The following is a 26,099-nucleotide window of genomic DNA, read 5'->3' on the forward strand; positions in this document are numbered from 1 at the left end:
TCGCATTCCATCTTTGACAGACATGCTATAACATGTGGGAGCTCGACCACTGCCCCCTACCACGTACGTTAGTGCCAACCGCAGTTTTTAATTTGAAGATGAAGATACACATCAACATAACTGTGAAAAACTTTACCATATAGTTTTCAAGACAATCCATCTTTATAATAGATATATAGAAATAGAGAAGTCGCTACAAGTGTTCTTATGCCAAAACTTCTAAAATTTGAATAACAGAAAGTACCTTTGGTATCCCCGTGTAACAACTTACGGTTCGGCCAGGATTATTTTCTCATCATACTTAACGTTCTGACAAGAAATTACAGAGTTTAAAACATGTAGCTCTATCACCTATGGTTTATGCCTTAATGGACTACTCACCTTTCAAAAAGTAGCATCACTGTTTGGCAACCTAGTTCTGGTGCAACTCCCCTTTCAAATGGTACTGCATTTTTACCACTTTTTCTTTGTTAAGTATGGGATATCTAATGGACATAGGTGGCAGGAATTAAGGAATAATTATGACAGTGTATTTAATTGTGGAGAAACTGGAACTAAAATAGTTTAAATTAAGCTCAAAAGTCTAAAGATCGAAATGGAACCAAAATGAGGATATTGTTCCTAATGTTTTATGGGTATCCTTGTAACAATGGAACAAGTTAAGGTCCTTGCGATTAAAAAGAGAAGGAAAAGAAGAATTTCTGGACTGAATTCAGGTGGCCATTCTAGTCGTCAGATCGGATGGATTCACTTCATTTTCCCTGTAGAAATGTAAACCAAATTCAGGAAACAATGGTTCCGGAAGAGTACAGACACTCTCATATGGATCTCTGTCCCTCAGTGTTTCAGACAAAGGGGGCAAGAAATAAATAATAAAAGTTCGGGTTTGGTCCATCACTTTATCGCATTATTCATTACCCCATTTCATTATGGATTAAATCACGTCGGCCACCTCGATGATAAAATCTCTTTTATCTATGTGATACTACCAAGGGATCTGTATTCGCCAGTTCGCCAGTAATTATATCAACGCATTATTTGCACAACATTTTGGTGCAGTGGCTTATCATTATGTCCAAAACATCAATTGCTCACAAAATCAATCATAAGATTTGTCACATGAGAAACAATAGTGTAAACCAAGTGTAAATAAATTTAGGAAAATGTATGAAGAAAGAAAGATGGGTACTTGCGCAGTTGAATTAAAGTTTTGCTTAATATCCGGGAGTTATGTTATTAGAGGTGTTCATTTAAAGCATGCTTCATTAAGACTGAACTTTGGATAGATTTCTGATTTCAGAAGTTTCCCTTCCCCTCCTCTCACCCTGAAAATCAAACCCCTAGGTTTCTCGGTACTTGAAAACTCTACAACTTGTATCATAATAAGTCATAACCAACACTCAGTGAAAACACTGACTTCATTGATGATTACACTGTGAATAGTTAAGCTCCAGAGTTTCTGCAGATTACACTGCTACCAACTGTCTTACAAGTAGTGGTAGTAGTTGACTAGTAGCTAATATTAATAACAGTAGATGATGAACAGAACAGAACATGATGAAGAAAGCAAAATACATGAATTAAAACCCTAACCCACTTCTAACATAACATTATCTTTCTACCACTGTACAAGAAATACTTTTAACTACTAATTATCTAATATCACCCACCACTATTAACCCCATAAATTAAGACAGATGCATAAAACAACTTTGTAAAGAAACCTTCCTAAAACAACAGATTAGAATTGATGAGGAAAGAACCTGGCATTTCAAATGCTAAGTAGATCTGGTGGAGGTGATTGATGTGGTTGCGCATCAGTTGTTGTGGCAGCTTCAAGGGTGGACGATGGAGGCAGTGAGTTTGAATAATCACTGGGATTTGTTGAGTTGGGTGAACTTGGAAGCTCCGTTAATATCTGAACGACTTCTCTCATTGTGGGACGTTCAACGCTCTGTTCTTCAACACAAAGCATTGCGACGTAAAAAACATGCATTACCTCATGGAGTGGAACTGATGAGAGTCTTGGGTCTAATATCTTTAGTACTTCTTCCTTGTTTGAATCTGTCATTTTTCGTACCCATTGCACTATGTCAACTCCGTCACCAAATTCACCAACTGGTTTTCTACCACTTACTAGTTCTAAAAGAACTACACCATAGCTGTATACATCGCTCTTCTCGTCAACTTTCAGTGTGTATGCATATTCTGCAAACAAATGTTGATCCAATTTAGAGGCTTAGCTTAATTATAATTTAAACATATGTATAATGAGCAAATTGAATGTGATGACTCGCTTATTCACATTCAAACTAAGCTATGTTAATCATGAGATAATGACTGAAACAACTATATTGTTATATGTGGTCAATCAAACCAAGACTTGCCCAATATTTGAATGGAAACACAAAGTTATTCAATGAAACCAAAATCTATAACAAGAATCATACCTGGAGCAATATATCCATAAGAACCAGCAATTGCGGACATGCACTCGGAAGTACCCGAATCCTGCATAAACTTAGCAAGACCAAAGTCTGCAACATGAGCTTCAAAATTGGAGTCAAGAAGGATGTTGTTTGATTTCACATCACGGTGAAGGATCATTGGTGAACAATCATGATGGAGGTAACACAGCCCCTTAGCTGCCTCAACTGCGATCTTGTACCGTGTGTCCCAGTGCAAATGACCTCCCTTCTTTCCGTGGAGAACCTCTCCCAAACTCCCATTTGGCATGTACTCGTACACTAGAAGGTTTGTTTCATGATTCGAACAAAACCCAAGTAGTCTGACAATGTGACGATGTCGAATCCTACCCAACGTTTGTATCTCAGCATTAAACCCGTGATCATGAGAGGACCCTCTACTCATTCCAGGTAGTCTTTTCACGGCAACATTATCACCATTGGGCATCACGCCTTTGTAAACAACTCCAGCTCCTCCTTTACCAATAATGTTTTCTTCCTTCAAAGAATCCAAAACATCATCACTTGTAAATTCCAACCTCTGAAACGCGGTTAGCTTCCAAGAACGGGAGTCATTTGCTTTCTTAATAGCTCGAGCTTTAAAGATTGCAGCAATAGCAAATAAAATCGAACAGATAAGTAAGCCAATCACAAGAAGAAGCTTCAATGATGCAGTGAATGGTCCTTTAACATGTGGATGATGGGTACTATTAGAAACTCCAAACTTACAAGGTCCCAAATATGGACCACATAGTTCGGGATTTCCGACAAACGATGTTGAATTGAAGTAGCTAAATTGACCAGTTCCCGGAACTAAACCAGACAAATTGTTATATGAAAAATCGATGGAAGTTAAACTCTGCATTGTTGAAATTGATGAAGGAATACTACCAACAAGATGATTTCTAGATAAATTTAAGTAGTTCAAGATTCTCATACTGGTAATCTCCATTGGAATCTCACCTGATAGCTGGTTCCGGCTAAGATCAACAAACGTTAGCAGCTTACATTTACTGATTTCAGGAGCAATCGGACCAGAAAACCGATTATTACTAAAATCAATCTTGGATAACTGCTGCAACTTCCCAACATCACCAGGAATGCTTCCAGTGAAGTAATTCCCATCAAGTAGCAATTTTTGAACACCAGAAAATTTTCCAATAGAGGAAGGAAGTGAACCGATAAGCCGATTATTAGATAAACTAATTTGCCCAAGATCATCAGACACTGAATGAATATCAGGAAAACCACCAACTAATAAATTATCTTGAAGCTCCACTTGAGCTAATTTAGGTAAACTGAACAGCCCTTTAGGAATGGAACCATTAAGAAAATTATCACCCATACGAATTCGACTCAAAGACTCACATTTCCCAATCGATTCAGGTATCGGCCCCAATAAGAAATTCCCTAAAGCAATCAAAGTCTGAAGCTTATTACCAGAACAAAGATCTACTGGCAGAGTACCAGTTAATTTATTGGAGGATAAATCAAGAAGTTGTAGATTACCATTTCTTCCAAGATTTGGAGGAATACTACCTGTAAAGTTATTCTCCCAAAGCTGCAATACTTCTAATTCAGGCAACTCAGCAATAAACTCAGGAATAGAACCATATAATTTGTTTCGAAAAAGATTTAACAATGTCAAATTCTTAAGCTGGGATAACTCTACAGGAATTCTACCAGTAAGCATATTATTTGACATATCCATTGATTTTAAACTCTTAAGTTGTCCTAGCTCGGCAGTTATCTCACCTGATAAAGCATTAACTTGAAGAAACAACGTATCAAGATTCTGCAACTTCCCTAACTCTTTAGGGATCTCACCTGATAAACCACAGTTTGCCAAGTCCAATCTAACCAACTTCGTCAAATTCCCAATCTCCACCGGAATCCCACCTTCATAACTATTGAAGTAACCGAGATAAAGTTCTCGAAGGTTTGATAGGTTACCGATTTCTTTAGGAATCCCACCTTCGAGTTCATTACCAGAAACTGCTAAATACTCAATAAATTCCCAACTACCATACTCAGGTGGAATTTTCCCTTCAAAGAAATTGCCACCGAGATGAAGATGTTTAAGATTCTTCATTTCAGTAACCTCCACAGGCAATATCCCAGACATATTATTATTATAAAAATCTAAAACTTCCAACTCCCTCAAACTTGATAGCTCTGTAGGAAAACTTCCATTGAAGATATTATTAGAAAGATTCAAACTCTTTAAACCAGTAATTTGAGAGATTTCAACAGGAACAGGACCGGAAAAGGAATTTGAAGCGAGGGTAAGATTGATGAGGTTTTTGAGGTTTCCGATTTCTGGTGATAATATACCTGAAATGTTTAAGTTTGATAAATCCAATGAAATAACTTTACGATGTAAATCACATGATACACCTTTCCAGGTACAATGAGATGTTGATATATCCCATGATTTTAATGAACCTTCTGGATCTTCTGCAATGGAAGCCTTGAGGGTTAATAATGCTTTGTATTCTGGTATCACATGTTGTTTCCCATTTACAATGGAGATATTAACAAAGTAAAGAAGGAGAAGAAGAAGACGAAGAACTGGAAATGAAAACGAAACTCTCATTTTCGTTCTCTGATTCTAGAGAGAGAGAGAGAAAGTCAGGGAAAACTCAGTGAGTGTGAACTGTGAAGCAGTGGAAGTAGAAGCTGATGAAATAGAGATTTTTTTTTGAAAATTTTATTATTATTTGAAATTTTATTATTTAATTAATTAAGGTTTTATTTTTAATGATATTTCTTGTTTTAATGGAATTATTGGAATTTGCTTTTTGGGTTTGCTTTTGTTCGCCAGCTTCTTTTATTATTTTTATTTTTTGGCGCCATTTTTTTATTTTTATTTTTACTCGAGGTTTAGCAGCTGTAAACATGGGTCGGGTCATCTGGAACAAAGTAAAATCTGGAGTTCCTATTAATAAACCGGATTCCCGGACCCATATAATCTAGAATCTAGGACCTAAACATCAATTAACTGCAGTTGATAATCGTTGGTAAGTAGGAATTAATGCACATGAAAAATCATTTATTGGTTTTTATTGTCCATGTAGATCTCGAGGAAACTTATCTAATCAGAAAAGTGAAGATAGCTATCTGTATATACCTGACCTGACTCATCATGACACGTGTCAACAGGGAGAGTAAAATGTATATATAAACGGACTAGATGAAATCAGTAATTTTGTAATAACGGGGAGCATGAAAATCGATAGAGCTATTGAAACCCTGGTTAGTAATTCTCGGATTCATTCCCGAATGATTCGTGAAGGTATCCGAATTGACCAAAAATCCGAATGATATTTCCGAACTATTTGTTCTCCGAACCAAGTTCTCGGATTATATGGACCTCGCGAATTAGTTGCGAATGTATCCGAGCTGACCGAATCGGAATGGTATTCCGAATTAGAACTTTGTTTGATTTTTGTATATACTTTATATTTAAATACAATTATTCAGTTAAAATTTTCTATTGGTAGTTATTCAACCAATTTTATGTGTTAATTTTTGTTTAAAAGTCTATAAACTATTTTTTAATACATTTATGCGATTAAATTGTTTACTTCTTGTTAAATAATCACGCTAAATTTTTTTTTCCATCTTATAAATCATATACAAATAAAATTAGTCTCGTAATAAGGTCACAATACTTATCAATTTATCATATATGTAAGCCGAATTTTAAGTGCCGAACTCACATTTATAAAACGAATATGCACGTACGTATGCCGTTCGGAACTACTGTCCGAACAACGAATCGTTGACCGGATTTTTGACCGAATCCGACTTATCCGAATTCGTATAATTTCCGTTCGTATACCGTCCCGAACTACTACCCGTACCCTGAATTGCTAACTAGGATTGAAACACCACAGTGAGAGAAGGGTGCTGAGTCTGCTGACTGCTGAAGAAGAAGAAGTCAATGTTTTTCTTTCTTTCTTGGTCGACTGAATTAGAGGGACACGAGAAATATGTCAGATAGATTTGGTCTCACTCTCATCTCTACTAAACCCAACCGTATACAACTGGGGCTCTTACTCTTAAGTGGATGGCGAAATTAACCTTGTAATTTATAATTAATTACGTGGTTTTGTTTTTATGCTGAATTATTTGAATAATATTACGGGTGGTCCCGAAACGAGAGTAGTGTGATTTTTGGTGTGTGGGAGAGGATGACATATGAGTCCTTTAGGTTCACCAAATACGAAACACGCCAAGAAAGCAAATCGGAAGATGCCTGTGGCGTGTTGTTCCTAGACAAAGACTATACTCTTCCGGTGCGCATTTACCAAACTGTCATTGGTATGTGATTCCTTGAGTTGCAGTTGTAATGGGCGAGCATCTTTTTATTTTGATCAAATTGATTGGAGCCGTGTCAAATAATATACGACAATAACATTTCTAATAGCATCTCCAACAACGGGCCTAATAATTTTAGGGGAAGTAAGTAGGGTTGTGTTATGTAAATAAAACGGAAAATAGACTTTTAGTGACAGTTTTGCGGTAGAAAACACAGATTAATGATGTAGAAACCGTGGCTAAAGGCAGTTTTAGGAATAGAATGTCTATTAGGTTCGCTTGGATTAGGAAACTTGTATGACAATTGGGACAAGTGTTTTCCAAGTTTAGTGTTTCCTAATTAAGGTAAGAAACTATTGTTTAGAAATACTCTAAGACTTGGGGAGCAAGGATGTAAGTACTATATATGAAAGCTTATATGGTGAATAATCATCATCTTGATGATGTAGTTTTTACAAGTGGTAAATATAGGATTCGATTCTCGGACTTTTATGAAGATTTGGTTTTTGATTAAAAGAAAATACTAAGACAAACTAATAAAATTTGATTGTTTTTAACCAAGGAGAGATGAATCTAGGGTTTTGGATTCCGCTACTTCTAATATTTGTAAAATCAATAATTAAAACTTTGACATAATACTCCTAATTTACTCAAAACAATCCGAACTCAATCTCATTCTTTGGAAGATATAACGTTATAAGCTCTCTTTTTTTACGACTCTCGTCACTATTTTAGGGCCTAATTTTCCTTCGCTTATAAAAGATCGGCAGCTCAAACTACTCAAAACGGCTTTTACAAAGCATACAAAGAAGAGAAAATTTTTAGACAATTGTAAACACAAATATGGAGTAAAATATGTCAAAGAATTTAAATATTAAATATTACCCATTAAAAATAGTTTCCTTCAAAACCCTGGAAAAGAAATTTAGCTTACAAATTCTCGACTCATAGATCGAGAATTTGAGAAAATTTCATTAATCATTGTATTAAAAAAGATGTAAAATATAAGCTTACAATGATTCTGCAGTCGCTAAAGGTTTCTAGCTACGAAAACTGAGCAGTGCAGCTACGGCAGATGGTTGCTAAAGATCTTTCACAAGTGAATAGTAAACGATATATGCCTTCTGTTGTTGTAGAACGATATTGTTCTGCGACTTTTTCTGCCAGACTATTGTTCTTCGTGTTCTAGGTTTGCAGCAGCAGATGACTTTCTGGAACTTTGGTTTCTCGATTCCTAAGCAAACTATTCTTCCCTAAGGCTCTCCGTATGTAGACTCTGACTTAATTCAAGGCTATATATACACCACAGAACCCTAAATTTCTTCGAGAAAATCTCTACTTTTCCTTCACGGCAAGCTACGGCTTTTTCTCCACCTCCCTGTTTTAGCACAACCACCAAATATAATGAGATCTTCTTCTTTTTTTTAGCTCCAATACACGTCATTCTTCCTTGTTGATTTGGTAACAATGTAACCAGACCGTAGAACCCTTGAAAATCTCCCATGTAACTTCCCAAAATATTCAAAAATACCAAGTTTCTTTATCTTCTCTTGTTTAAGCAAACTCCACGTTGCGGCCGTATCTAATCGATTTCAACACACGTACATTCCATGTTTGAATGAAACAGGTCATTCGGCAACCAACTCCGACCAAAAGTCCGATTAAATTTCAGCCAAATCACTTCCACAAATATACGCAGATACAGCCAAAACCCGTGAACCCTGTTTTGCTCCAAACCAATAATACAACCCAATTTGATCGATTTTAATGGACATACCAACCCTGTTTAATGATAACAAGCCCATCGCAAACAAATCCATCTATTGAATCTCATCAATTCTCGGCCAAAATTCGAGCTCTAAATCTGGTTCGTGAAGAACAGCTTTCCCTCCGAGATCCATGAGCTCTGATTCTTCTTTTGCCGATTATCTAGCCAATTCTGGTCGAAACAAAGACCATTACCAGCCCTGTTTAGTCCTTTTGAACAAACCCAATTAATTTCTGAGCTTTAGTCTCGTTAAAAATTGTCCAATTCACAAATCCTAATCTGCTTCCATTGAAAATTAGTTTTCCCACCAGAATTTAAAAAGTCTAATGGAGAAGATGACCTCCCCTTAACCAACAGCGGTGTCCCTTTAGCAATCTGGGGTATATTTAGCAATTCTTAGGGGTGCGAATAGCAATTTATGGGGTACAATGATGAATTTTGGGCTGTAAATAGTGAAAACTCCTAGGTGCCTTTATCAACTCCTCCTGGACATTTATGGGGGTGCCTTTAACACTTTTCTGGGTGCTTTTAGTAGTTTCTCGAGCAGCCATCTCTTACCTCTCATATTCACTTCTTTTCTTCAATTTTTATACATCACTTAGGCTGTCATGCTTTTCATACATAACTCGCATCACTAAAGCCGACATGCCTTTCAGATAGAGAAGAAGTAAATAATGAGAAATAAGTCGCCTCTAACAGCAGTTGCACATGAAATGACACGTTAGCCCCTTTTAAGCGACGTTTCTTCTTCTTTTGCTCCAAAGTACCTAAAACTAAAAATTAAACATAAAATACATAATTTACAAGAAAACTTAACCAAGAAAGCATAAACAATAGATAAATATAAAGGTGTTTTAGACACCTATCAAATTCCCCCATACTTAGACTTTTCTAGTCCTCGAGCAAATCAAACTAAACTAATTTTAAATAATACAACTCCATCTTGTTGAGGATACGGTCACACTTAGCACGTATAACAAGCCTTTAAACCCCTAGGTGGCCCTAGTGGCCGAGTTATAGTCTCGGGTGAGTTTACAAGAGGTTTACCCACAAACCTTTACTCCAGACCCTAGCTATCTACGCAGAACCTTGGAAGGCACTAAAGAATCTCCTTGGTTGGCATACTTATTGACTACAGGAGGAATTACCCTGATGCGAAATTCCAATTGTTGTGCGCGAGTTTTGCACCCACATACTATAATTCATATATAAGTGACAGAGCTCTATTCAGATAGTTGCACTATGGACATTAATATCCGGAGTCAAACAAATCACATGAATAGATTAAGAAGATGGATATAGAGAACAACATAGATGGTTTCTTATGTTGACTTAGGTGAACGGTTTTTCCCATATCTGTCTGAATGCCACTGCCAAAATGAACCTATCCTAAGGACTGAGATACTGGTCTAACTAATATCAACTCAGTGGCATATACAAGGGAACCAGTGGTCAATAATCCTAACTCTAGGTCAACACAACTAGCATATACAAGGGTACCATGGTCAATTTTATTGAATTTATTCCGGTCGGTCTGATGGTCTGGTCTCGATTTTTTTTTCTTTTTTTTTTTTGTATCTCAATCACTCTATTACAGCCTAGCAGTGGTAACAACTTGATTCGTGAGACCCACCTAATCACTTAGAGAAACATATTTTTAAAAGAAAACAAAATAAAAATAGAAGTGAAAAGGACTCAACGAGATATGGCGAAACTACCATGTTATTTCTAACACCTGAGCTCTGCGCTTTTATGAATAGACTCTTTAGATGTTGGAATCTAATCAGATTGGTTCCTCAACTCCTACAACCAAGATGCTTCCATCCACTTAGATTTGTTAGTGCAATCCTTAATAGGCATAAATTTCTAGGCTCTGAAGTTTTTTTTTCTTTTATCAAAAACTAACTCAAAGTTTTTCCCTCACTCCCAAACTTAAATCTAACATTGTCCTCAATGTTTCAAATTAAACTGCAGTACCAAAAATATAAGTAACAAGAGGAATAAAGAGGTAAGTCAGAAAGATAATACTTGGATGAAGCGTGGCAATCCTTCTATAGGATCAAGAAAAAATAAAGAAAAAAAAACAATATACAACAAGAAGGTGGGTTGCCTCCCATAAAGCGGTAAGTTTAGTGTCTTCATCCAGACTTTGTTACCCGCTAAAATTAATCCTGGTAGACAGGATCTCTCAGCTCCGATTCTTCTATTGCATGACTGGGTAACTCTAAGAATGGTTTCAACCGTTGACCGTTAACCTTGAAAGTTTCTCCGTTCTTAGGATTTTCAACTTCAACTGCACCATGAGGAAAAACAATTTTGACAAAGTATGGTCCGGTCCACCGAGACCTCAATTTACCAGTGAAAAGATGTAAACGAGAATTATAAAGGAGAACTTTGTGACCTGGTTCAAATGTCTTTCGAATAATCAATTTATCATGAAATATTTTTGTTTTCTCCTTGTAAATTTTCGCACTATGGTAAGAATCATTACGAATTTCTTCTAACTCATTGAGTTGCAATTTACGGTGATCACCAGCAGTAGATAGGTCAAAGTTTGTCCGTTTAATGGCCCAATAAGCTCGGTGTTCTAATTCTACAGTCAAGTGGAAGGCTTTACCAAAGACAAGTCTATACGGAGACATCCCAAGTGGAGTCTTAAAAGCGGTTCGGTAAGCCCACAATTCTACTAAGCGCAAAGACCAATCTTTCGGGTAGGGTTTACGGTCTTTTCTAAAATCTGTTTAATCTGCCTATTAGACACTTCAACTTGGCCACAAGTTTGTGGGTGGTAAGGTGTAGAAACCTTATGGGTAATGGAGTATTTCTTCATGAGCGTCTCAAAAGACAGATTACAAAAATGGGAACCTCCATCACTAATGATTGCTCTTGGCATACCAAATCGAGAGAAAATATTGTCTCTAACAAACTTGATCACAACGTGGCGATCATTTGTCTTGGTAGTTATTGCTTCTACCCACTTAGACACATAATCAACAACTAATAAGATGTAAAAGTTGGCATAAGAATTGACAAAAGGACCCATAAAATCTATACCCCACACATCAAATATTTCTATTATTAATATAGGACTAGGTGGCATCATATTACGCCGGGTCAACTTCCCTAACTTTTGACATCTATCACAACTTTGGCAAAATAGGTGGGAGTCCTCAAACAGTGTTGGCCAATAAAGACCGGATTGAAAAACCTTCGCAGCTGTTTTCTTAGAACTAAAGTGACCCCCACATGCTCCAGAATGACAAAAATCCAGGACACTGGAGATTTCGTTGTCAGGAATACAACGACGGATGATCTGATCAGAGCAATATTTGAATAAGTACAGATCATCCCAGAAAAAGTATTTTGCATCAGTCAAGAATTTAGCTCTATCCTGTTTAGACCAATGGTCAGGAATTTGACCAGTTACCAAATAATTGACAATATCAGCAAACCAGGGTAACACAGAGATGGAAAATAACTGTTCATCAGGGAACGTGTCATAGATCGGTCTCTCATCATCTCTAGTCTCATCAAGGATACGAGATAAATGGTCAACTACTACATTTTCAGACCCTTTCTTATCACGAATATCTAGAGTAAATTCTTGGAACAACAATACCCATCTAATCAGTCGAGGTTTTGAGTCCTTCTTTGAAAGGAGATATTTGAGTGCGACATGATCAGAATAGACTATGACCTTAAACCCTAGGACGTATGATCTAAATTTATCCAAAGCAAAAACGATGGCTAACATTTCTTTCTCGGTGGTTGTATAGTTCAACTTGGCATCGTTTAGGGTCCTACTAGCATAATAAATCACACTAGGTTCTTTATCATGTCGTTCGCCAAGAATCGCACCAACCGCATAATCAGACGCATCACGCATGAGTTTAAATGGGAGGTTCCAATCGGGTGGTTGGATGATAGGGGAAGAAGTCAACAATGATTTTAGCTTCTCAAAAGCTTGAACACATGCTTCATCATATACAAAGGTAGTATCTTTAGCAAGTAGGTTTGACAAAGGTAAGGCAATCTTGTCAAAGTCTTTGATGAAACGACGATAAGATCCAGCATGGCTAAGGAAAGATCTAACATTTGTTACATTCTTAGGTGGTCTTAATTTTGAAATATGTCAACCTTGGCTTTATTAACTTCTATTCCTTTAGAGGACACTACATGTTCTAACACTATTCCAGATTTAACCATAAAATGACACTTTTCCCAATTAAGGACTAAGTGCTTTTCTTTACAACGTTCTAGAAATAGTGTAAGGTGATGCAAGCATTCATCGAATGATGATCCGAAAACCGAAAAATCATCCATAAAGACCTCAAGGAATCGCTCAACCATGTCCGAAAATATACTTAGCATGCAACGTTGGAATGTCGCGGTTGCATTACACAATCCAAAAGGCATACGCCTGTAAAAAAAAGTACCAAATGGACACGTGAAGGTCGTCTTCTCTTGGTCTTCCGGTGCTATAGGGATTTGGTTATAACCAGAATATTCATCTAAAAAACAGTAATGGTTGTCTCCAGCTAATCTTTCTAACATCTGGTCGATGAATGGTAAAGGAAAGTGGTCATTCCTAGAGGCTGAGTTCATCTTATGGTAGTCTATGCAAACTCTCCACCCGGTAGTTACACGGGTAGGAATCAATTCATTGTTCTCATTCGAAACTATTGTAATCCCAGACTTCTTTGGGACAACCTGGACAGGACTGACCCATTTACTATCATATATGGGTTATATGATACCCGCATCTAACAATTTGAGCACCTTAGTGCGGACAACTTCTTTCATATTAGGATTCAAACGTCTCTGCATTTCTCTTGAGGTTTTGAAACCTTCTTCTAGGTAGATGTGGTGCATACAATCATCAGGACTAATTCCTTTCAAATATTCTATGGTCCACCCTATTGCAGTCTTGTGCTCTCAGAGAACACTAACTAGTCTACTTTCCTGATCGGGCTCTAAGTCAGAGGCAATTATGACAGGAAGAGTATTTTCATTACCAAGAAATACATATTTCAGTGTATCTGGTAGCGGCTTTAATTCAAGGGTGAGTGCCTTAACTGATGATGGGAGGGGTTTATCTATGGTCGGTGGAAGAGGTTCTCGTTTAGGTTGCCATTTTCCATAATTCATTACTGCCGCGGAATCTAACAACGCATTAAATTCTTCAAAATGTTTATCCTCATCATAGTAGGCTCCAAAGTGGGCCAAGCACGCCTCTAAAGGATCGCTAACACTATTAGTGGTAAAGGTATTCTCAACTAGAGAATCAATCATGCATATGGACTCATAGTGTTCAGGGTCCGGTGGGGCTTGTAGCGCCTTAAAAACGTTCACCGAGATTTTCTGATTCCCAAAGGAAAATTCTACTAGGCCAGTTTGACAATGTATGACTGCATTTGCAGTAGCTAGAAACAGACGACCTAGGATGATTGGGATATTTATATCTTGACTAGAGACAGGATGGGTGTCTAAAATCACAAAGTCAACTGGATAGATAAAGTTTTCTACCTGAACCAAAACGTCTTCAATAATTCCACGTGGGACTTTGACTGACCTATCGGCTAACTGTAGTGTTATCCTAGTTGGTTTCATTTCCCTTATTCCAAGTTGTTCATATACCGAGAAAGGTAAAAGATTCACACTAGCCCCAAGATCTAATAGATCATTGTCTATTGCTTGGCTACCTATGACACATGTGACAGTAGGACAACCGGGATCTTTAAATTTGACTTGGTACTTTTGTGAGATTATGGAACTAACTTGTTGGGTCAAAAATGCATTTTTATGGACACTCGCTTCTCTCTTGACAGTGCACGTATCATTTAGGAATTTGGCCATTGCCGGCATATGTTTAATTGCATCTAACAAGGGAAGGTTGACCTTAACTTGCTTAAAGATGTCTAGGATTTCAGCATATGTACTAGGCTTTTTCTTAGCGAGTCTTTGAGGAAATGCTGCAGGTGGTATGTACACTCTCTTAGGGATATCTTCCTCACTTTGACTCCTAGAACTCTCAGGCCTATTAGGGTCTTTGGATGAAGTTTGGTCAACTATGGTCTCATTTTCAGCTGGACTACTATTCTTAGGTGGTTTTACCGAGTTCTCTAGAGTTTTACCACTCCTAAGGGTGATAACTGCTTTGATATATGTTCATTGTGGTTAGAACTACCTAATCTATTACCCTGGTTAACTCCTTTCGGATTTGGAGTCGTTTGGATAGGAAATGTCCCGTCCTTCCTACCATTTAACCGGTTCGAAAGTTGACTTATTTGAGTCTCTAAGTTGGAAATAGCCCGGTCACTATTTTGTTGGTTACGCTAACTAGACATGACAAAGTCATCGAGCTTCTGAATTAAATGGTTGATATTTTGGGTAGTCTGGGAATTGTTTAGGGCATTACCCTCAACTAAGAGTCTTATACTTTCCTCTAAAGATGACACCCTTTTGTCAACTGGGCTCGGTTCTTGGACTTGAGCTTGGTTCCTAGAAAAACCTGGTGGTGGGTTGCTAGATGGGCCACCCTGATGGGTACCCTTAGACCACGAGAAATTCGGGTTATGTCTCCAACCGGGGTTATAAGTATTAGAGTATGGGTCAAACTTGGGTCGACCCTCATATTTAGAGTTCCTACCACCATGTAGGACACTAACATGATCACGGGTAGTTTCACTAGGGTAAAACAGGGGACAATGAGGTCCAATATGAGTTTGATCACCACAAATGGTACATGGATAGGTTCTGGGCTCACTGATACAGCTCATAGTATGGTTTGACCCTTGGTTCATCTCTAAGGCCTCTAGACGCCTAAGGATATCAGACTCATTATCAACTCTATTGACCCTATAGATAGGGTTCCTAGTTATTTCAGGCTCCCTCATTGAAGCCCATTGACGAGTCTTTTTAGATAACTCTATGAACTCGTCAAAACATTCATCTGGGTCTTGATGGGTAAATTCTCCACTACTAATTGTTTCTACCTACATTCGGGTTTCACTATCAAGGCCCTCATATAAGATTTGAGCCATGTGGGCTTTATCAAAGCCGTGATGTGGGCATTGGTATAACAATTCATTAAACCTTTTTACATAATCGTGTAGGTGTTCACCTAATTTCTGCTTAAAGGTTTGGATAGACTGTCGAACAACAACAGTCTTATAGTGTGGGTAGAATTTCTTAACGAAAACCTCTACAAGTCCATCCCATGTAGTGATTGTTTTAGAAGTCATGATATGATACCACTCACCGGCTCTCTCTTCTAGGGAAAAAGGAAACAAACGTATCCTAACATCGTCTTTGGTGACATTCAGATAACTCATGGTGTCACAAATCATCTCAAAGTCCCGGATATGGGTATACGGGTTCTCATTTTCTATCCCCCTAAACTTACGTAGCATGCCAAATGTCCCAGGTTTAATATCAAACTTAACGGTAGTGGCCCGTAAAACAACCCCAGGTTCACGCATCACTCTAGACGGGTTCAAGCGGTCCCTAAGGGTTTTAACTGGGACCTCAGCATCCCTTATTTCATTATTTTTATTAACCATTTCGGCAAAAATAGAAGTACTTCCTAAATCGATGTAACGGGTCGGTGTCAAATTAAAAAGGTAGTTTTCCTCAAGTCTATCTCCTACACAAGCAAGAATACTAGTGAAGCAAGAAAATCGTGCACATGCAAATGCTGGGTTCACTAAATTAAGTAAGCTTGGGTTACCTACAGCAAAATATACCTACAGTCAAAGACTGGTCACAGGTACTGGGCTGAGGTTTGTGCTGTTTCAGATGATAACGCCCAAAGGGTTCACCATACTAAACCACGTGTCTTCCTAAGAATCGGTGCCAGACGATGCAATATGGTGTGTGCAACGTGTATATATATTTTTTTTTATAAAATAAATTTATACAAAAGGAAATAAAATAAAAAAGGTAGGGTTTTTTTACTTACCTCTTTTGGTAGGCAATTCCACAATAAATGTAGAAAATTACCTGCACAACAAAAATAAGAAAAATACCCAAGTAAAATCAAAGAAAGAACAATAATAATAATAAATAAAAAAAACTAAAAGAATAAAAGAAAAGAAAAGAAAAATCTAAACCTAACCTAAAGGCAAGTCCGCGTCGGCGGCGTCAAAAACTGATGTAGTTTTTACAAGTGGTAAATATAGGATTCGATTCTCGGACTTTTATGAAGATTTGGTTTTTGATTAAAAGAAAATACTAAGACAAACTAATAAAATTTGATTGTTTTTAACCAAGGAGAGATGAATCTAGGGTTTTGGATTCCACTACTTCCAATATTTGTAAAATCAATAATTAAAACTTTGACATAATACTCCTAATTTACTCAAAACAATCCGAACTCAATCTCATGCTTTGGAAGATATAACGTTATAAGCTCTCTTTTTTTACGACTCTCGTCATTATTCTAGGGCCTAATTTTCCTTCGCTTATAAAAGATCGACAACTCAAACTACCCAAAACGGTTTTTACAAAGCATACAAAGAAGATAAAATTTTTAAACAATTGTAAACACAAATATGGAGTAAAATATGTCAAAGAATTTAAATACTAAATATTACCCATTAAAAATAGTTTCCTCCAAAACCCTGGAAAAGAAATTTAGCCACTCATGGATCGAGAATTTGAGAAAATTTCATTAATCATTGTATTCAAAAAGATGTAAATAAGCTTACAATGATTCTACAGTCGCTAAAGGTTTCTAGCTACGAAAACTGAGCAGTGCAACTACGGCAGATGGTTGCTAAAGATCTTTCACAAGTGAATAGTAAACGATATATGCCTTCTGTTGTTGTAGAACGATATTGTTCTGCGACTTTTTCTGCCAGACTATTGTTCTTCGTGTTCTAGGTTTGCAGCAGCAGATGACTTTCTGAAACTTTGGTTTCTCGATTCCTAAGCAAACTATTCTTCCCCAAGGCTCTCCGTATGTAGACTCTGACTTAATTCAAGGCTATATATACACCACAGAACCCTAAATTTCTTCGAGAAAATCTCTACTTTTCCTTCACGGCAAGCTACGGCTTTTTCTCCACCTCCCTGTTTTAGCACAACCACCAAATATAACGAGATCTTCTTCTTTTTTTAGCTCCAATACACGTCATTCTTCCTTGTTGACTTGGTAACAATGTAACCAGATCGTAGAACCCTTGAAAATCTCCCATGTAACTTCCCAGAATATTCAAAAATACCAAGTTTCTTTATCTTCTCCTATTTAAGCAAACTCCACGTTGCAGCTGTATCTAATCGATTTTAACACACATACATTCCATGTTTGAATGAAACAGGTCATTCGGTAACCAACTCCGACCAAAAGTCCGATTAAATTTCAGCCAAATCACTTCCACAAATATACGCAGATACAGCCAAAACCTGTGAACCCTGTTTTGCTCCAAACCAATAATACAACCCAATTTGATTGATTCTAATGGACATACCAACCCTGTTTAATGATAACAAGCCCATCGCAAACAAATCCATCGATTGAATCTCATCAATTCTCGGCCAAAATTCGAGCTCTAAATCTGGTTCGTGAAGAACAGCTTTCCCGCCGAAATCCATGAGCTCTGATTCTTCTTTTGCCGATTATCTAGCCAATTCTGGTCGAAACAAAGACCATTACCAGCCCTGTTTAGTCCTTTTGAACAAACCCAATTAATTTCTGAGCTTTAGTCTCGTTAAAAATTGTCCAATTCACAAATCCTAATCTGCTTCCATTGAAAATTAGTTTTCCCACCAGAATTTAAAAAGTCTAATGGAGAAGATGACCTCCCCTTAACCAACAGCGGTGTCCCTTTAGCAATCTGGGGTATATTTAGCAATTCTTAGGGGTGCGAATAGCAATTTATGGGGTACAATGATGAATTTTGGGCTGTAAATAGTGAAAACTCCTAGGTGCCTTTATCAACTCCTCCTGGACATTTATGGGGGTGCCTTTAACACTTTTCTGGGTGCTTTTAGTAGTTTCTCGAGCAGCCATCTCTTACCTCTCATATTCACTTCTTTTCTTCAATTTTTATACATCACTAAGGCTGTCATGCTTTTCATACATAACTCGCATCACTAAAGCCGACATGCCTTTCAGATAGAGAAGAAGTAAATAATGAGAAATAAGTCGCCTCTAACAGCAGTTGCACATGAAATGACATGTTAGCCCCTTTTAAGCGACGTTTCTTCTTCTTTTGCTCCAAAGTACCTAAAACTAAAAATTAAACATAAAATACATAATTTACAAGAAAACTTAGCTAAGAAAGCATAAACAATAGATAATTATCAAGGTGTTTTAGACACCTATCACTTGACAGTCCTCTTGACAAGGGGTGAGGGTTACTACCATGTTAGATGTTGACGACTTAATAATTATATGTTCACGAACTTGGAGGGTTGGCCAACCCTAAGACCCTAAATTTCGTGAACTGGAAGAATTGGCCAACCCAGTTCGCCAATCGTAAGGCCTTGAATTTCTTGAACTAGGAGGGTTGGCCAACCCAGGTCGCCAACCCTTGGGTATATTTTTTTAGGAAAGGGGTTTCCTAAGCCGGTTAGGATTCTTGGTGGCCAAGCTTGTAACTTATATAAATAGGTTATTAGGCCTTGTAGAAATATTAAGAGAGTGAATTACATTTGTATAACTTTTTGGGTAAAAGTTAGGGTTTTGTGGCAAGTGCAAATTTGGGAGGAACAAGAAACAAGGTGATCGTCTCAGGTAATTGTTGTAGTCTGACCAAGAATCTGTAATTATGGTTTTTATGTGTTATGAAGTTTCAAGCCTCATGAGCAAAAGCCGAAACTTGCTCTCATGCCTATATAACTATACTTATTTCAATATCAAGAAACCAATTCCATATCTCCAAGGATACTCATGGATTCATTCGGGTCCATACTTTCACAAGGGATCAAGCAAAATACGTTTTCAGTAAACCAAAGAGTAAAAACGTATAATCATACCACGAACGTGTCTCTGGTCTAAGGATACAAAATTCACAACATAAACCAAGCTAATAAAGGGTAATGAAGTCATAATACTCCAAGGGGTTGTGCTTGAAGCAAGAGAACGCTTTAAGATCTAACTGAAACAAGGATTCCTTTGGTAATTCGGATTGATGTACATTGCAGCCCTGAGACTTGAAAACTGATGCCAAACCATAAGGAATTTTGGGTTACTTCCTGGAAATATGTTCCTCTATGTCTTACCATAAACATACCAAAAGGGCGCCTCAAATGGACAAACGATCTAGGAGATGTTGTCCCAACACCGAAGTAAAAGCAATCTGAAAACTCCTGAAATTTTTATACGGGATTTCTGAAGTCAAAAGTATACACAGATATGATAGACCAAACGAACTCGGAATCAAGTGATTCTTTTAGAATTAGAAATATTATACTCTTACCTTTAAATTTTGGGGCCGGGGACTCAAATCATATCCCGAATTAAGAGTTTACATCCATTCTATGCAAGCCTCTCAAAACTGAAGTTTTCTGACAAACACCCAAACGAAGAGTCCTAATACAAACAAAACGTGTGAAAGAAGGATGGAACGACCTCCATACCTAGGTCACGCCCAAAAGAGGTGAAAAAGAGTTTTATTTTCAAGCCTATCTCAAAAGGAAGCCAGCCACAAAAATAAAAATAAAAATAAATAAATAAATAAATATGGAATTAGAGATAAAAGAGGAAGTTAAAGGAATTTGGCTCAAACAAGGAAACCTATGGTTTCCCTTCTTCCAAAATCTTTAAAAGTCGTGGAAATACCCTCCCTTACACATGAATACTCTTCTAAGCCATTGGGACGTCACTTATTCTCTCGGAATTTACCAGAGGTACGAAATTCGAAGAAAATTAAGGTTTTGATGAAAATAGCCCTAAGTTGGCTCAAATAAGGAAACTAGGGCTTTTCCTTCTTCAAAAATTCCTCCAAACCGTGGCCAAGACCTTTCCTACTCGTGTAAACACTTTCCAAGACCAATGGGACGTTATCCATTCCCTCGGAATTTTTCATAAGAGAAATTTGAAAAGAGAATCAGGGTTTTGACAAAATAGCCCTAATTTCAAGAGTGCTACAAAGAAAGGGATTTATCCAAAAATTAAAAGAGTCAGGCCCCTCAAACGAGCAAGGATGCTTATATATGGTATTGGGACGTCATATATTCTCTCAGAATTTTTTGAAGAGAAAAATTAAAAGAGAATTAGGGTTTTGACGAAATAACCCTAATTCTGGAAAGATTGATGAAAATTGGACTTTTCTTCTCATAACAAGAGCCGAGCCTCTCCCCATTTACTTGGAAGGTCCCCTGCACCTCTATTAACCCATTTTTTCTCATCACTTTCAACCAAAGCTAGCTCAAAGGGATTTTCACCTAAATTCCCTTATGGTGGAGACTAGAGTTTTGATTATTTTTTCAGAGAAGGCTGCCTTGAAGTAACCAGCGACCGACCAAGTGCTCACACACTCATCTCAATGGATTTATGCACATGCATATTAAGTTATTTAATCGCTCAACGAAAAACAGAATTGAAACAGAAAGCAGAAAGAAGAAATTTCAGAGGAAGTTAAAGGGAATTTAGCTTATACAGGGAAGTTCCAGTTCATAATTTCCAAAAGCAAGACCTCACACGTGCCTCTCTCTCTCTCTCAAGCTGTGATCATGCTTATGGAATCTCATGCTCTCTCTCATACCAAAATAAAATCAAGCCCATAATAGTTTTTGACGAAAATACCCTTAAGTTTCAAAAATGGATATTTTCTCTAAAAAATAGGTGTTTGATTGGTACAAGGAATTAAACATGCTCTCATTGAAAAAGCGGGGGTCTAATAACCATACCAATATTTCGTTAGGCAATCTGTATGGACTAACTCCAATATAATTCCGAGAGAATCAACTAGATAGTCAGACTCAATCAAGGAAAATATATCCAAGAGTTATATCTTTGTTTCTCAATATAATCATCAAATCAAATAGATAGAATCCGTGAGCCTGATTATTATGATAAACAATTTGAACGGTACCAAAGACCAATGTTCAAGTGTCAATCAATTTCAATTAACAACCGAAGGTTAGATTTACCAATTGATTGAACTATGCACAACCTGTGAATTTCAATTATATAAAAAATATAATGCAGAAAAGAAATAACACAGACACCAGAAGTTTTGTTAATGAGGAAATCGCAAGTGCAGAAAAACCCCAGGACCTAGTCCAGTTTTGAACACCACACTGTATTAAACCTCTACAGACACTAGCCTACTACAAGTTAACTTCGGACTGGAATGTAGTTGATCCCTAACCAAGTATCACACTGATTAAGGTACAGTCGCATTCCTTACGCCTCTGAATCCCAGCAGGACTCTACGCACTTGATTCCCTTAGATGATCTCACCCACAACTAAGAGTTGATACGACCCAAAGTCTAAGACTTATAAACAAATATGTCTCCCACATATAAGTCTATTCTGATAGATAAATCTGTCTCCCGCAGAAGTATCTATGAAGTTTTTGTTCCGTCTTTAGATAAATCAAGGTGAACAAGAACCAATTGATAATCCGGTTTTATATTCCCGAAAAACATCCTAGAAATATCAATCACCTCACAATAACTTAACTATATGGTAGTAGAATAAGTTATTGTGGAATTACAAAGAATGAGATGAAGAGATTTGTGGTTACTTTTTATATCTTACCTGTAAGGACCCTCAAGATCGTCAACGCTAATAGACCAGTCAAGAGACGATTTGGCCGCTAATGGCTCGATTAGTTAATATAGATTTTAATTGATAGAAATTAATCTAACAATGATCTAGTTACGAAATTAGTATCACTAGATAGATCTCGAAAAGTTATTGGAATTAGACTACTCAGAACGTGTCATTCGGATACCGGACAAAGAAGAAAACATCAAATTTGTATGAAGGGCAAAATATTCTTTTAGACAAACCGACCTGGGATGTCCTTATCCATTTTCTGGGCGCCTTAATAATTTTCTTTGGTTTTCTCACCAAAATCGACCGAAGAATTCATTCTTCTTCTTTCTTCTTTCCTCTCCCGTTTCTTCTCAATTCTTCCTTTTCTCTTCTCTGCTAGTTTCAAATTCAGATTTTACGTTTGTTTGTGTGAGCGATTCATCATAAGCTTGGTTAATTATCGATTGAAGACGAAGGTAATGGTGCGGAAGTTGTTTAGTCACAGGAAGAAGCAGAAAAACGGTAAGCCTTTTAGGGTTTCTGTTTTAATTGATTTTATTTACAAAATTGAGTTTGTTTTGATGAATTATTTCATGGGTTTGTTGTTAATTAGGGTAGAAAGAGTTGTATAAGGTTTAATTTGGTTTCTTTAGGTAATTGAGTTTCAGGTTAGGGTTTAGATGAATTGAAAATTAGGGTTCTTGAAAATTGGGGAAGCTGCAGATGTTGAAGATGGAATGAATTCAGGTGATTGTAGTTAAATTACTGAATTTAGGATTCTAGAAAGAAGCAGGGTTTGTGATTTAGGTTTGATCAATTGTAAAAATCAATTATGGAGTTCAACGAAATCCGGTTCAAGGGTGGTCTGAGAATTCAGATTATTATGTTGGTAGTGATTCTGTGAAGCTGGAGGGGTTATGATTGAAGTTGAACTATAGCTGGAGATGGTATTTCCTGTGTGTTTGTAACTGCAGGTGGTGAACCGAATTGGGGGTTTGGTTGGGTTGTAGATAGTCTGAGATGCAAGATGAGGTGATGTTGAGCCGGTCCTGTTGGTGGCTGTAATTGAGTAGGGTGATGTTATACTGTACAAGGAGAAGAACTTAGCTGAAGTTGAGGTTACAAAAGGAGCAAAGGTTATGCAGTGCTCAAGTGATGCAGGTGGAATGAGAAAGAGAGGTTGAGGTGGTTTGAATGGAAATATCAAGTGAAGTCTGGTGGTAGTACTGAGTTAGGAATGGATTGAAGTTTAAATGAATATGGATTGCTGGAATTGACTATTATTTCAGCTGAAGTTACTGAATGCCATTGCAGTGAGTGAATGAAGTTAAAGAATGAAATTAGTGGACTGTTGGCGAGTTGTGTTAAGTGTTGAAGCATTGAACTTGAATGGATATGAGATGTAGGTGGAGCAGTAAATAGTGGTTATGTTAATGGCTGGCTATGAATGTATGATTTTGTGTAAGAGATTGAAATGAGAACAACTGCAGGTACAAGTGGGTTATGCTCAGATTATGAAGCTATATATGGATGTGAAGGATATGTTATCTAGAGCTAGCAATTACAGAGTGTAATGTTTGATAAAAACAAGACTTTGGAGATGGAAGTTTGTTGTAACTTATAGACTGTGTATAGTTAGAATGTTGTAGAGATTGTGTATTTGTAATTGTGTTTTGATTGTGCATTTGAGTAGTGACCAGTGCAAGAATATTGACCATGTTGACTTTGAATATGATGACCGTTGACCAGACTTTGACTCTGGACTTGACAGTAGATTGACATTGACTGTTAATTGACCTCTTTGACTGTTATTGACCGTCATTTGACTTAGGTGGACTGGGCCTTAGGTTAATGGGTTTGTTTAGTGTACTTTGTCTTAGGACTATTTTCCGAGATTGATGTTTTGGACCTTTTATGGTCCGAATGGACCTTTGGTTCCTTCTACAAAGTTGTAGATATTCATAAGACCTATCAAATGGACTATAGAACCAACCTAATCGGGTTAGTAAAACATTAGAAGTGTTAAAGATAGATATTAAAAAGGTGTAGAACCATAAATGGATTTAGAACCATTAGATAGTTCACTTAACTTATAACTAGAGACTTGTATGAGATTGTGTTATGAGCTATGTGTGAGCCTTCTGGCTAATCTCTTAGTGTACTTGTGTGATTAACAATTAGTCTTTATTAACAACGATCGATTCAAAGGACATATCAGTGGATTGTAGATATCGAGGTAGGCAAGGCTTGTCATCAAATCAGGTGGGAACTTTATAACCTTCTTGTAATCATTGAGTTTTCTTTCTTTTGCGAGCATGATGTGCTTTTACTATCTATACGAATTTATAGTGTAATTGCATTGAACGATGTTTGTTTTGAATGTAATTGTATGTGTGTAATATGCGTTGTGTAGATTTTCCCGCGAAGAGTGTCTGTGTATGCCCACGGCTCTTAGCTAAGTTAAGTAGGGCGGTACATCATCCGTCGGCAATAGTATTACGTTTCCTGTTTATATTGATAGTAGGGAGGTACGCCATCCGTCGGCAATAGTACTACATTTCTACTTATTAAGATAGTAGGGCGGTACGCCATCCGTCGGAAATAATATCTAGTAGGACGGTACGCCATCCGTCGACAATAATATATATACTATTTTATTTAAGGGAAATCACTCGTGTGCGTAATGCTTGACTAACTTTCTGATCTTGATGGTAATATTCTGAACCATGGTTTGTATGGGCACTCTGTATGGACGAAGTTGTTATTATTATTGATTAGGGTTGCTCTCGCATCGTATTCTCCAATGAGTTTGGCGAGGTTAGAGTGACAATTGCTTCATGATGTGTAAATAGATGAATGATTCTTTTCGCCATTGATTCTTTTAAATTACGGTTTTTATATTCTTTTAGAACTGTAAAGCATGTTAGTGATTACTTGAGAGTTATTTGTTTTCATTGGGCACCTCCTTGGGATGATGTGCTCACTTGCTCCCACATCAGTTTTTCAGTAATCAGAAGAAATGGAGCGCTCAAAGATATCTGTTTCATAGCTTAGAGCTTTTTCGAATATAGTGTTGTTGTGCATCTTTTACTACATGTATTCTTTATTATTCTGTAAACATCACATTAATATATTTTTACAACTCGGAAGATTTTCATTTATATAATATTAGAGAGTGTGGGTTTTGTTATTAGCTTTTTCTATAATTATGATTCTTAAAATCGGTAATCTAGTTTTGATGCTTCAATTAGGTTGTAATCATATCATCTAAGCAGGTTTAGTATTTGGGGCGTCACATTACCTATTAGAGATAAATCCCGAGCAAATCTTAGAAAAGATGGTGCTCAATACGATAGAACAATTAAGATCGGAACACGTAATTACAGAGAAAATAGTTGGGTCTGGCTTCAGATAGTTCGCAAACGGGTATGCATACTGTCGTTCCGGACCGAACTCAGGTGAATAAGTTTGCAAACGGGTAAGCAAAATTAGTTCCCGGACTTTGACAGTTAAAACCTTTCGCCTACGGGTATGCATACTTGGTTCCCGGACCTGAATCACTTTTACAAAAGTTTTGAAAAAGTGAGGGTCTAACAACCTCACCCAATATTTCGCTTAGCAATCTGTATGGACTAACTCCAATATACTTTCAAGAGAATCAACTAGACAGTCAGACTCAATCTTAAGAAAAGTATATCAAGGAGTTATATCTCAATTTCTCGATTCAATACTTACTCAAGCAAATAACAATTTGCGAGGCTAATTGAATACAAGAGAAATTAACTTGAACGGTAATAAATACCAATGTTCAAGGATCAATCAATTTCAATC

General features: G+C 37.1%; 2 protein-coding genes and 1 long non-coding RNA gene across 3 annotated transcripts; 1 reads left to right on the forward strand and 2 right to left on the reverse strand.

Moving 5' to 3' along the window:
* Nucleotides 1–1,274: 1,274 nt before the first annotated feature.
* Nucleotides 1,275–5,120, reverse strand: LOC113347397 (leucine-rich repeat receptor-like serine/threonine-protein kinase BAM1). Its single transcript, XM_026591042.1, has 2 exons — nucleotides 2,451–5,120; nucleotides 1,275–2,208 (listed from the first exon to the last, which is right to left on the reverse strand). The coding sequence occupies exons 1-2, from the start codon at nucleotides 5,059–5,061 to the stop codon at nucleotides 1,772–1,774; spliced, it is 3,048 nt and encodes a 1,015-aa protein (XP_026446827.1). The 5' UTR covers nucleotides 5,062–5,120; the 3' UTR covers nucleotides 1,275–1,771.
* An 8,371-nt stretch (nucleotides 5,121–13,491) lies between these two features.
* LOC113350854 lies at nucleotides 13,492–15,452 on the reverse strand. The gene is made up of 2 exons (XM_026594962.1): nucleotides 14,975–15,452; nucleotides 13,492–14,708 (listed from the first exon to the last, which is right to left on the reverse strand). The coding sequence occupies exons 1-2, from the start codon at nucleotides 15,450–15,452 to the stop codon at nucleotides 13,492–13,494; spliced, it is 1,695 nt and encodes a 564-aa protein (XP_026450747.1).
* A 7,167-nt stretch (nucleotides 15,453–22,619) lies between these two features.
* LOC113347398 lies at nucleotides 22,620–25,171 on the forward strand. The gene is made up of 2 exons (XR_003358964.1): nucleotides 22,620–22,790; nucleotides 22,882–25,171. It is a non-coding gene; the product is annotated as an uncharacterized LOC113347398 (long non-coding RNA).
* Nucleotides 25,172–26,099: the final 928 nt, after the last annotated feature.

Source organism: Papaver somniferum, chromosome 2, assembly GCF_003573695.1.
Source record: "Papaver somniferum cultivar HN1 chromosome 2, ASM357369v1, whole genome shotgun sequence".
NCBI classification, from domain to species: domain Eukaryota; kingdom Viridiplantae; phylum Streptophyta; class Magnoliopsida; order Ranunculales; family Papaveraceae; genus Papaver; species Papaver somniferum.

Bases quoted from the DNA above. Each gene is read 5' to 3' on its own strand.
- LOC113347397 (XM_026591042.1), bottom strand. From the start codon at position 5,061: ATGAGAGTTTCGTTTTCATTTCCAGTTCTTCGTCTTCTTCTTCTCCTT. The intron at 2,209-2,450 runs GTATGATTCTTG...ATTTGTTTGCAG, and splicing joins TTATGGATATATTGCTCCAG to AATATGCATACACACTGAAA.
- LOC113350854 (XM_026594962.1), bottom strand. From the start codon at position 15,452: ATGAGGGAGCCTGAAATAACTAGGAACCCTATCTATAGGGTCAATAGA. The intron at 14,709-14,974 runs GTAATGCCCTAA...ATATCAAAGCAG, and splicing joins TATAAGACTCTTAGTTGAGG to TTATCACCCTTAGGAGTGGT.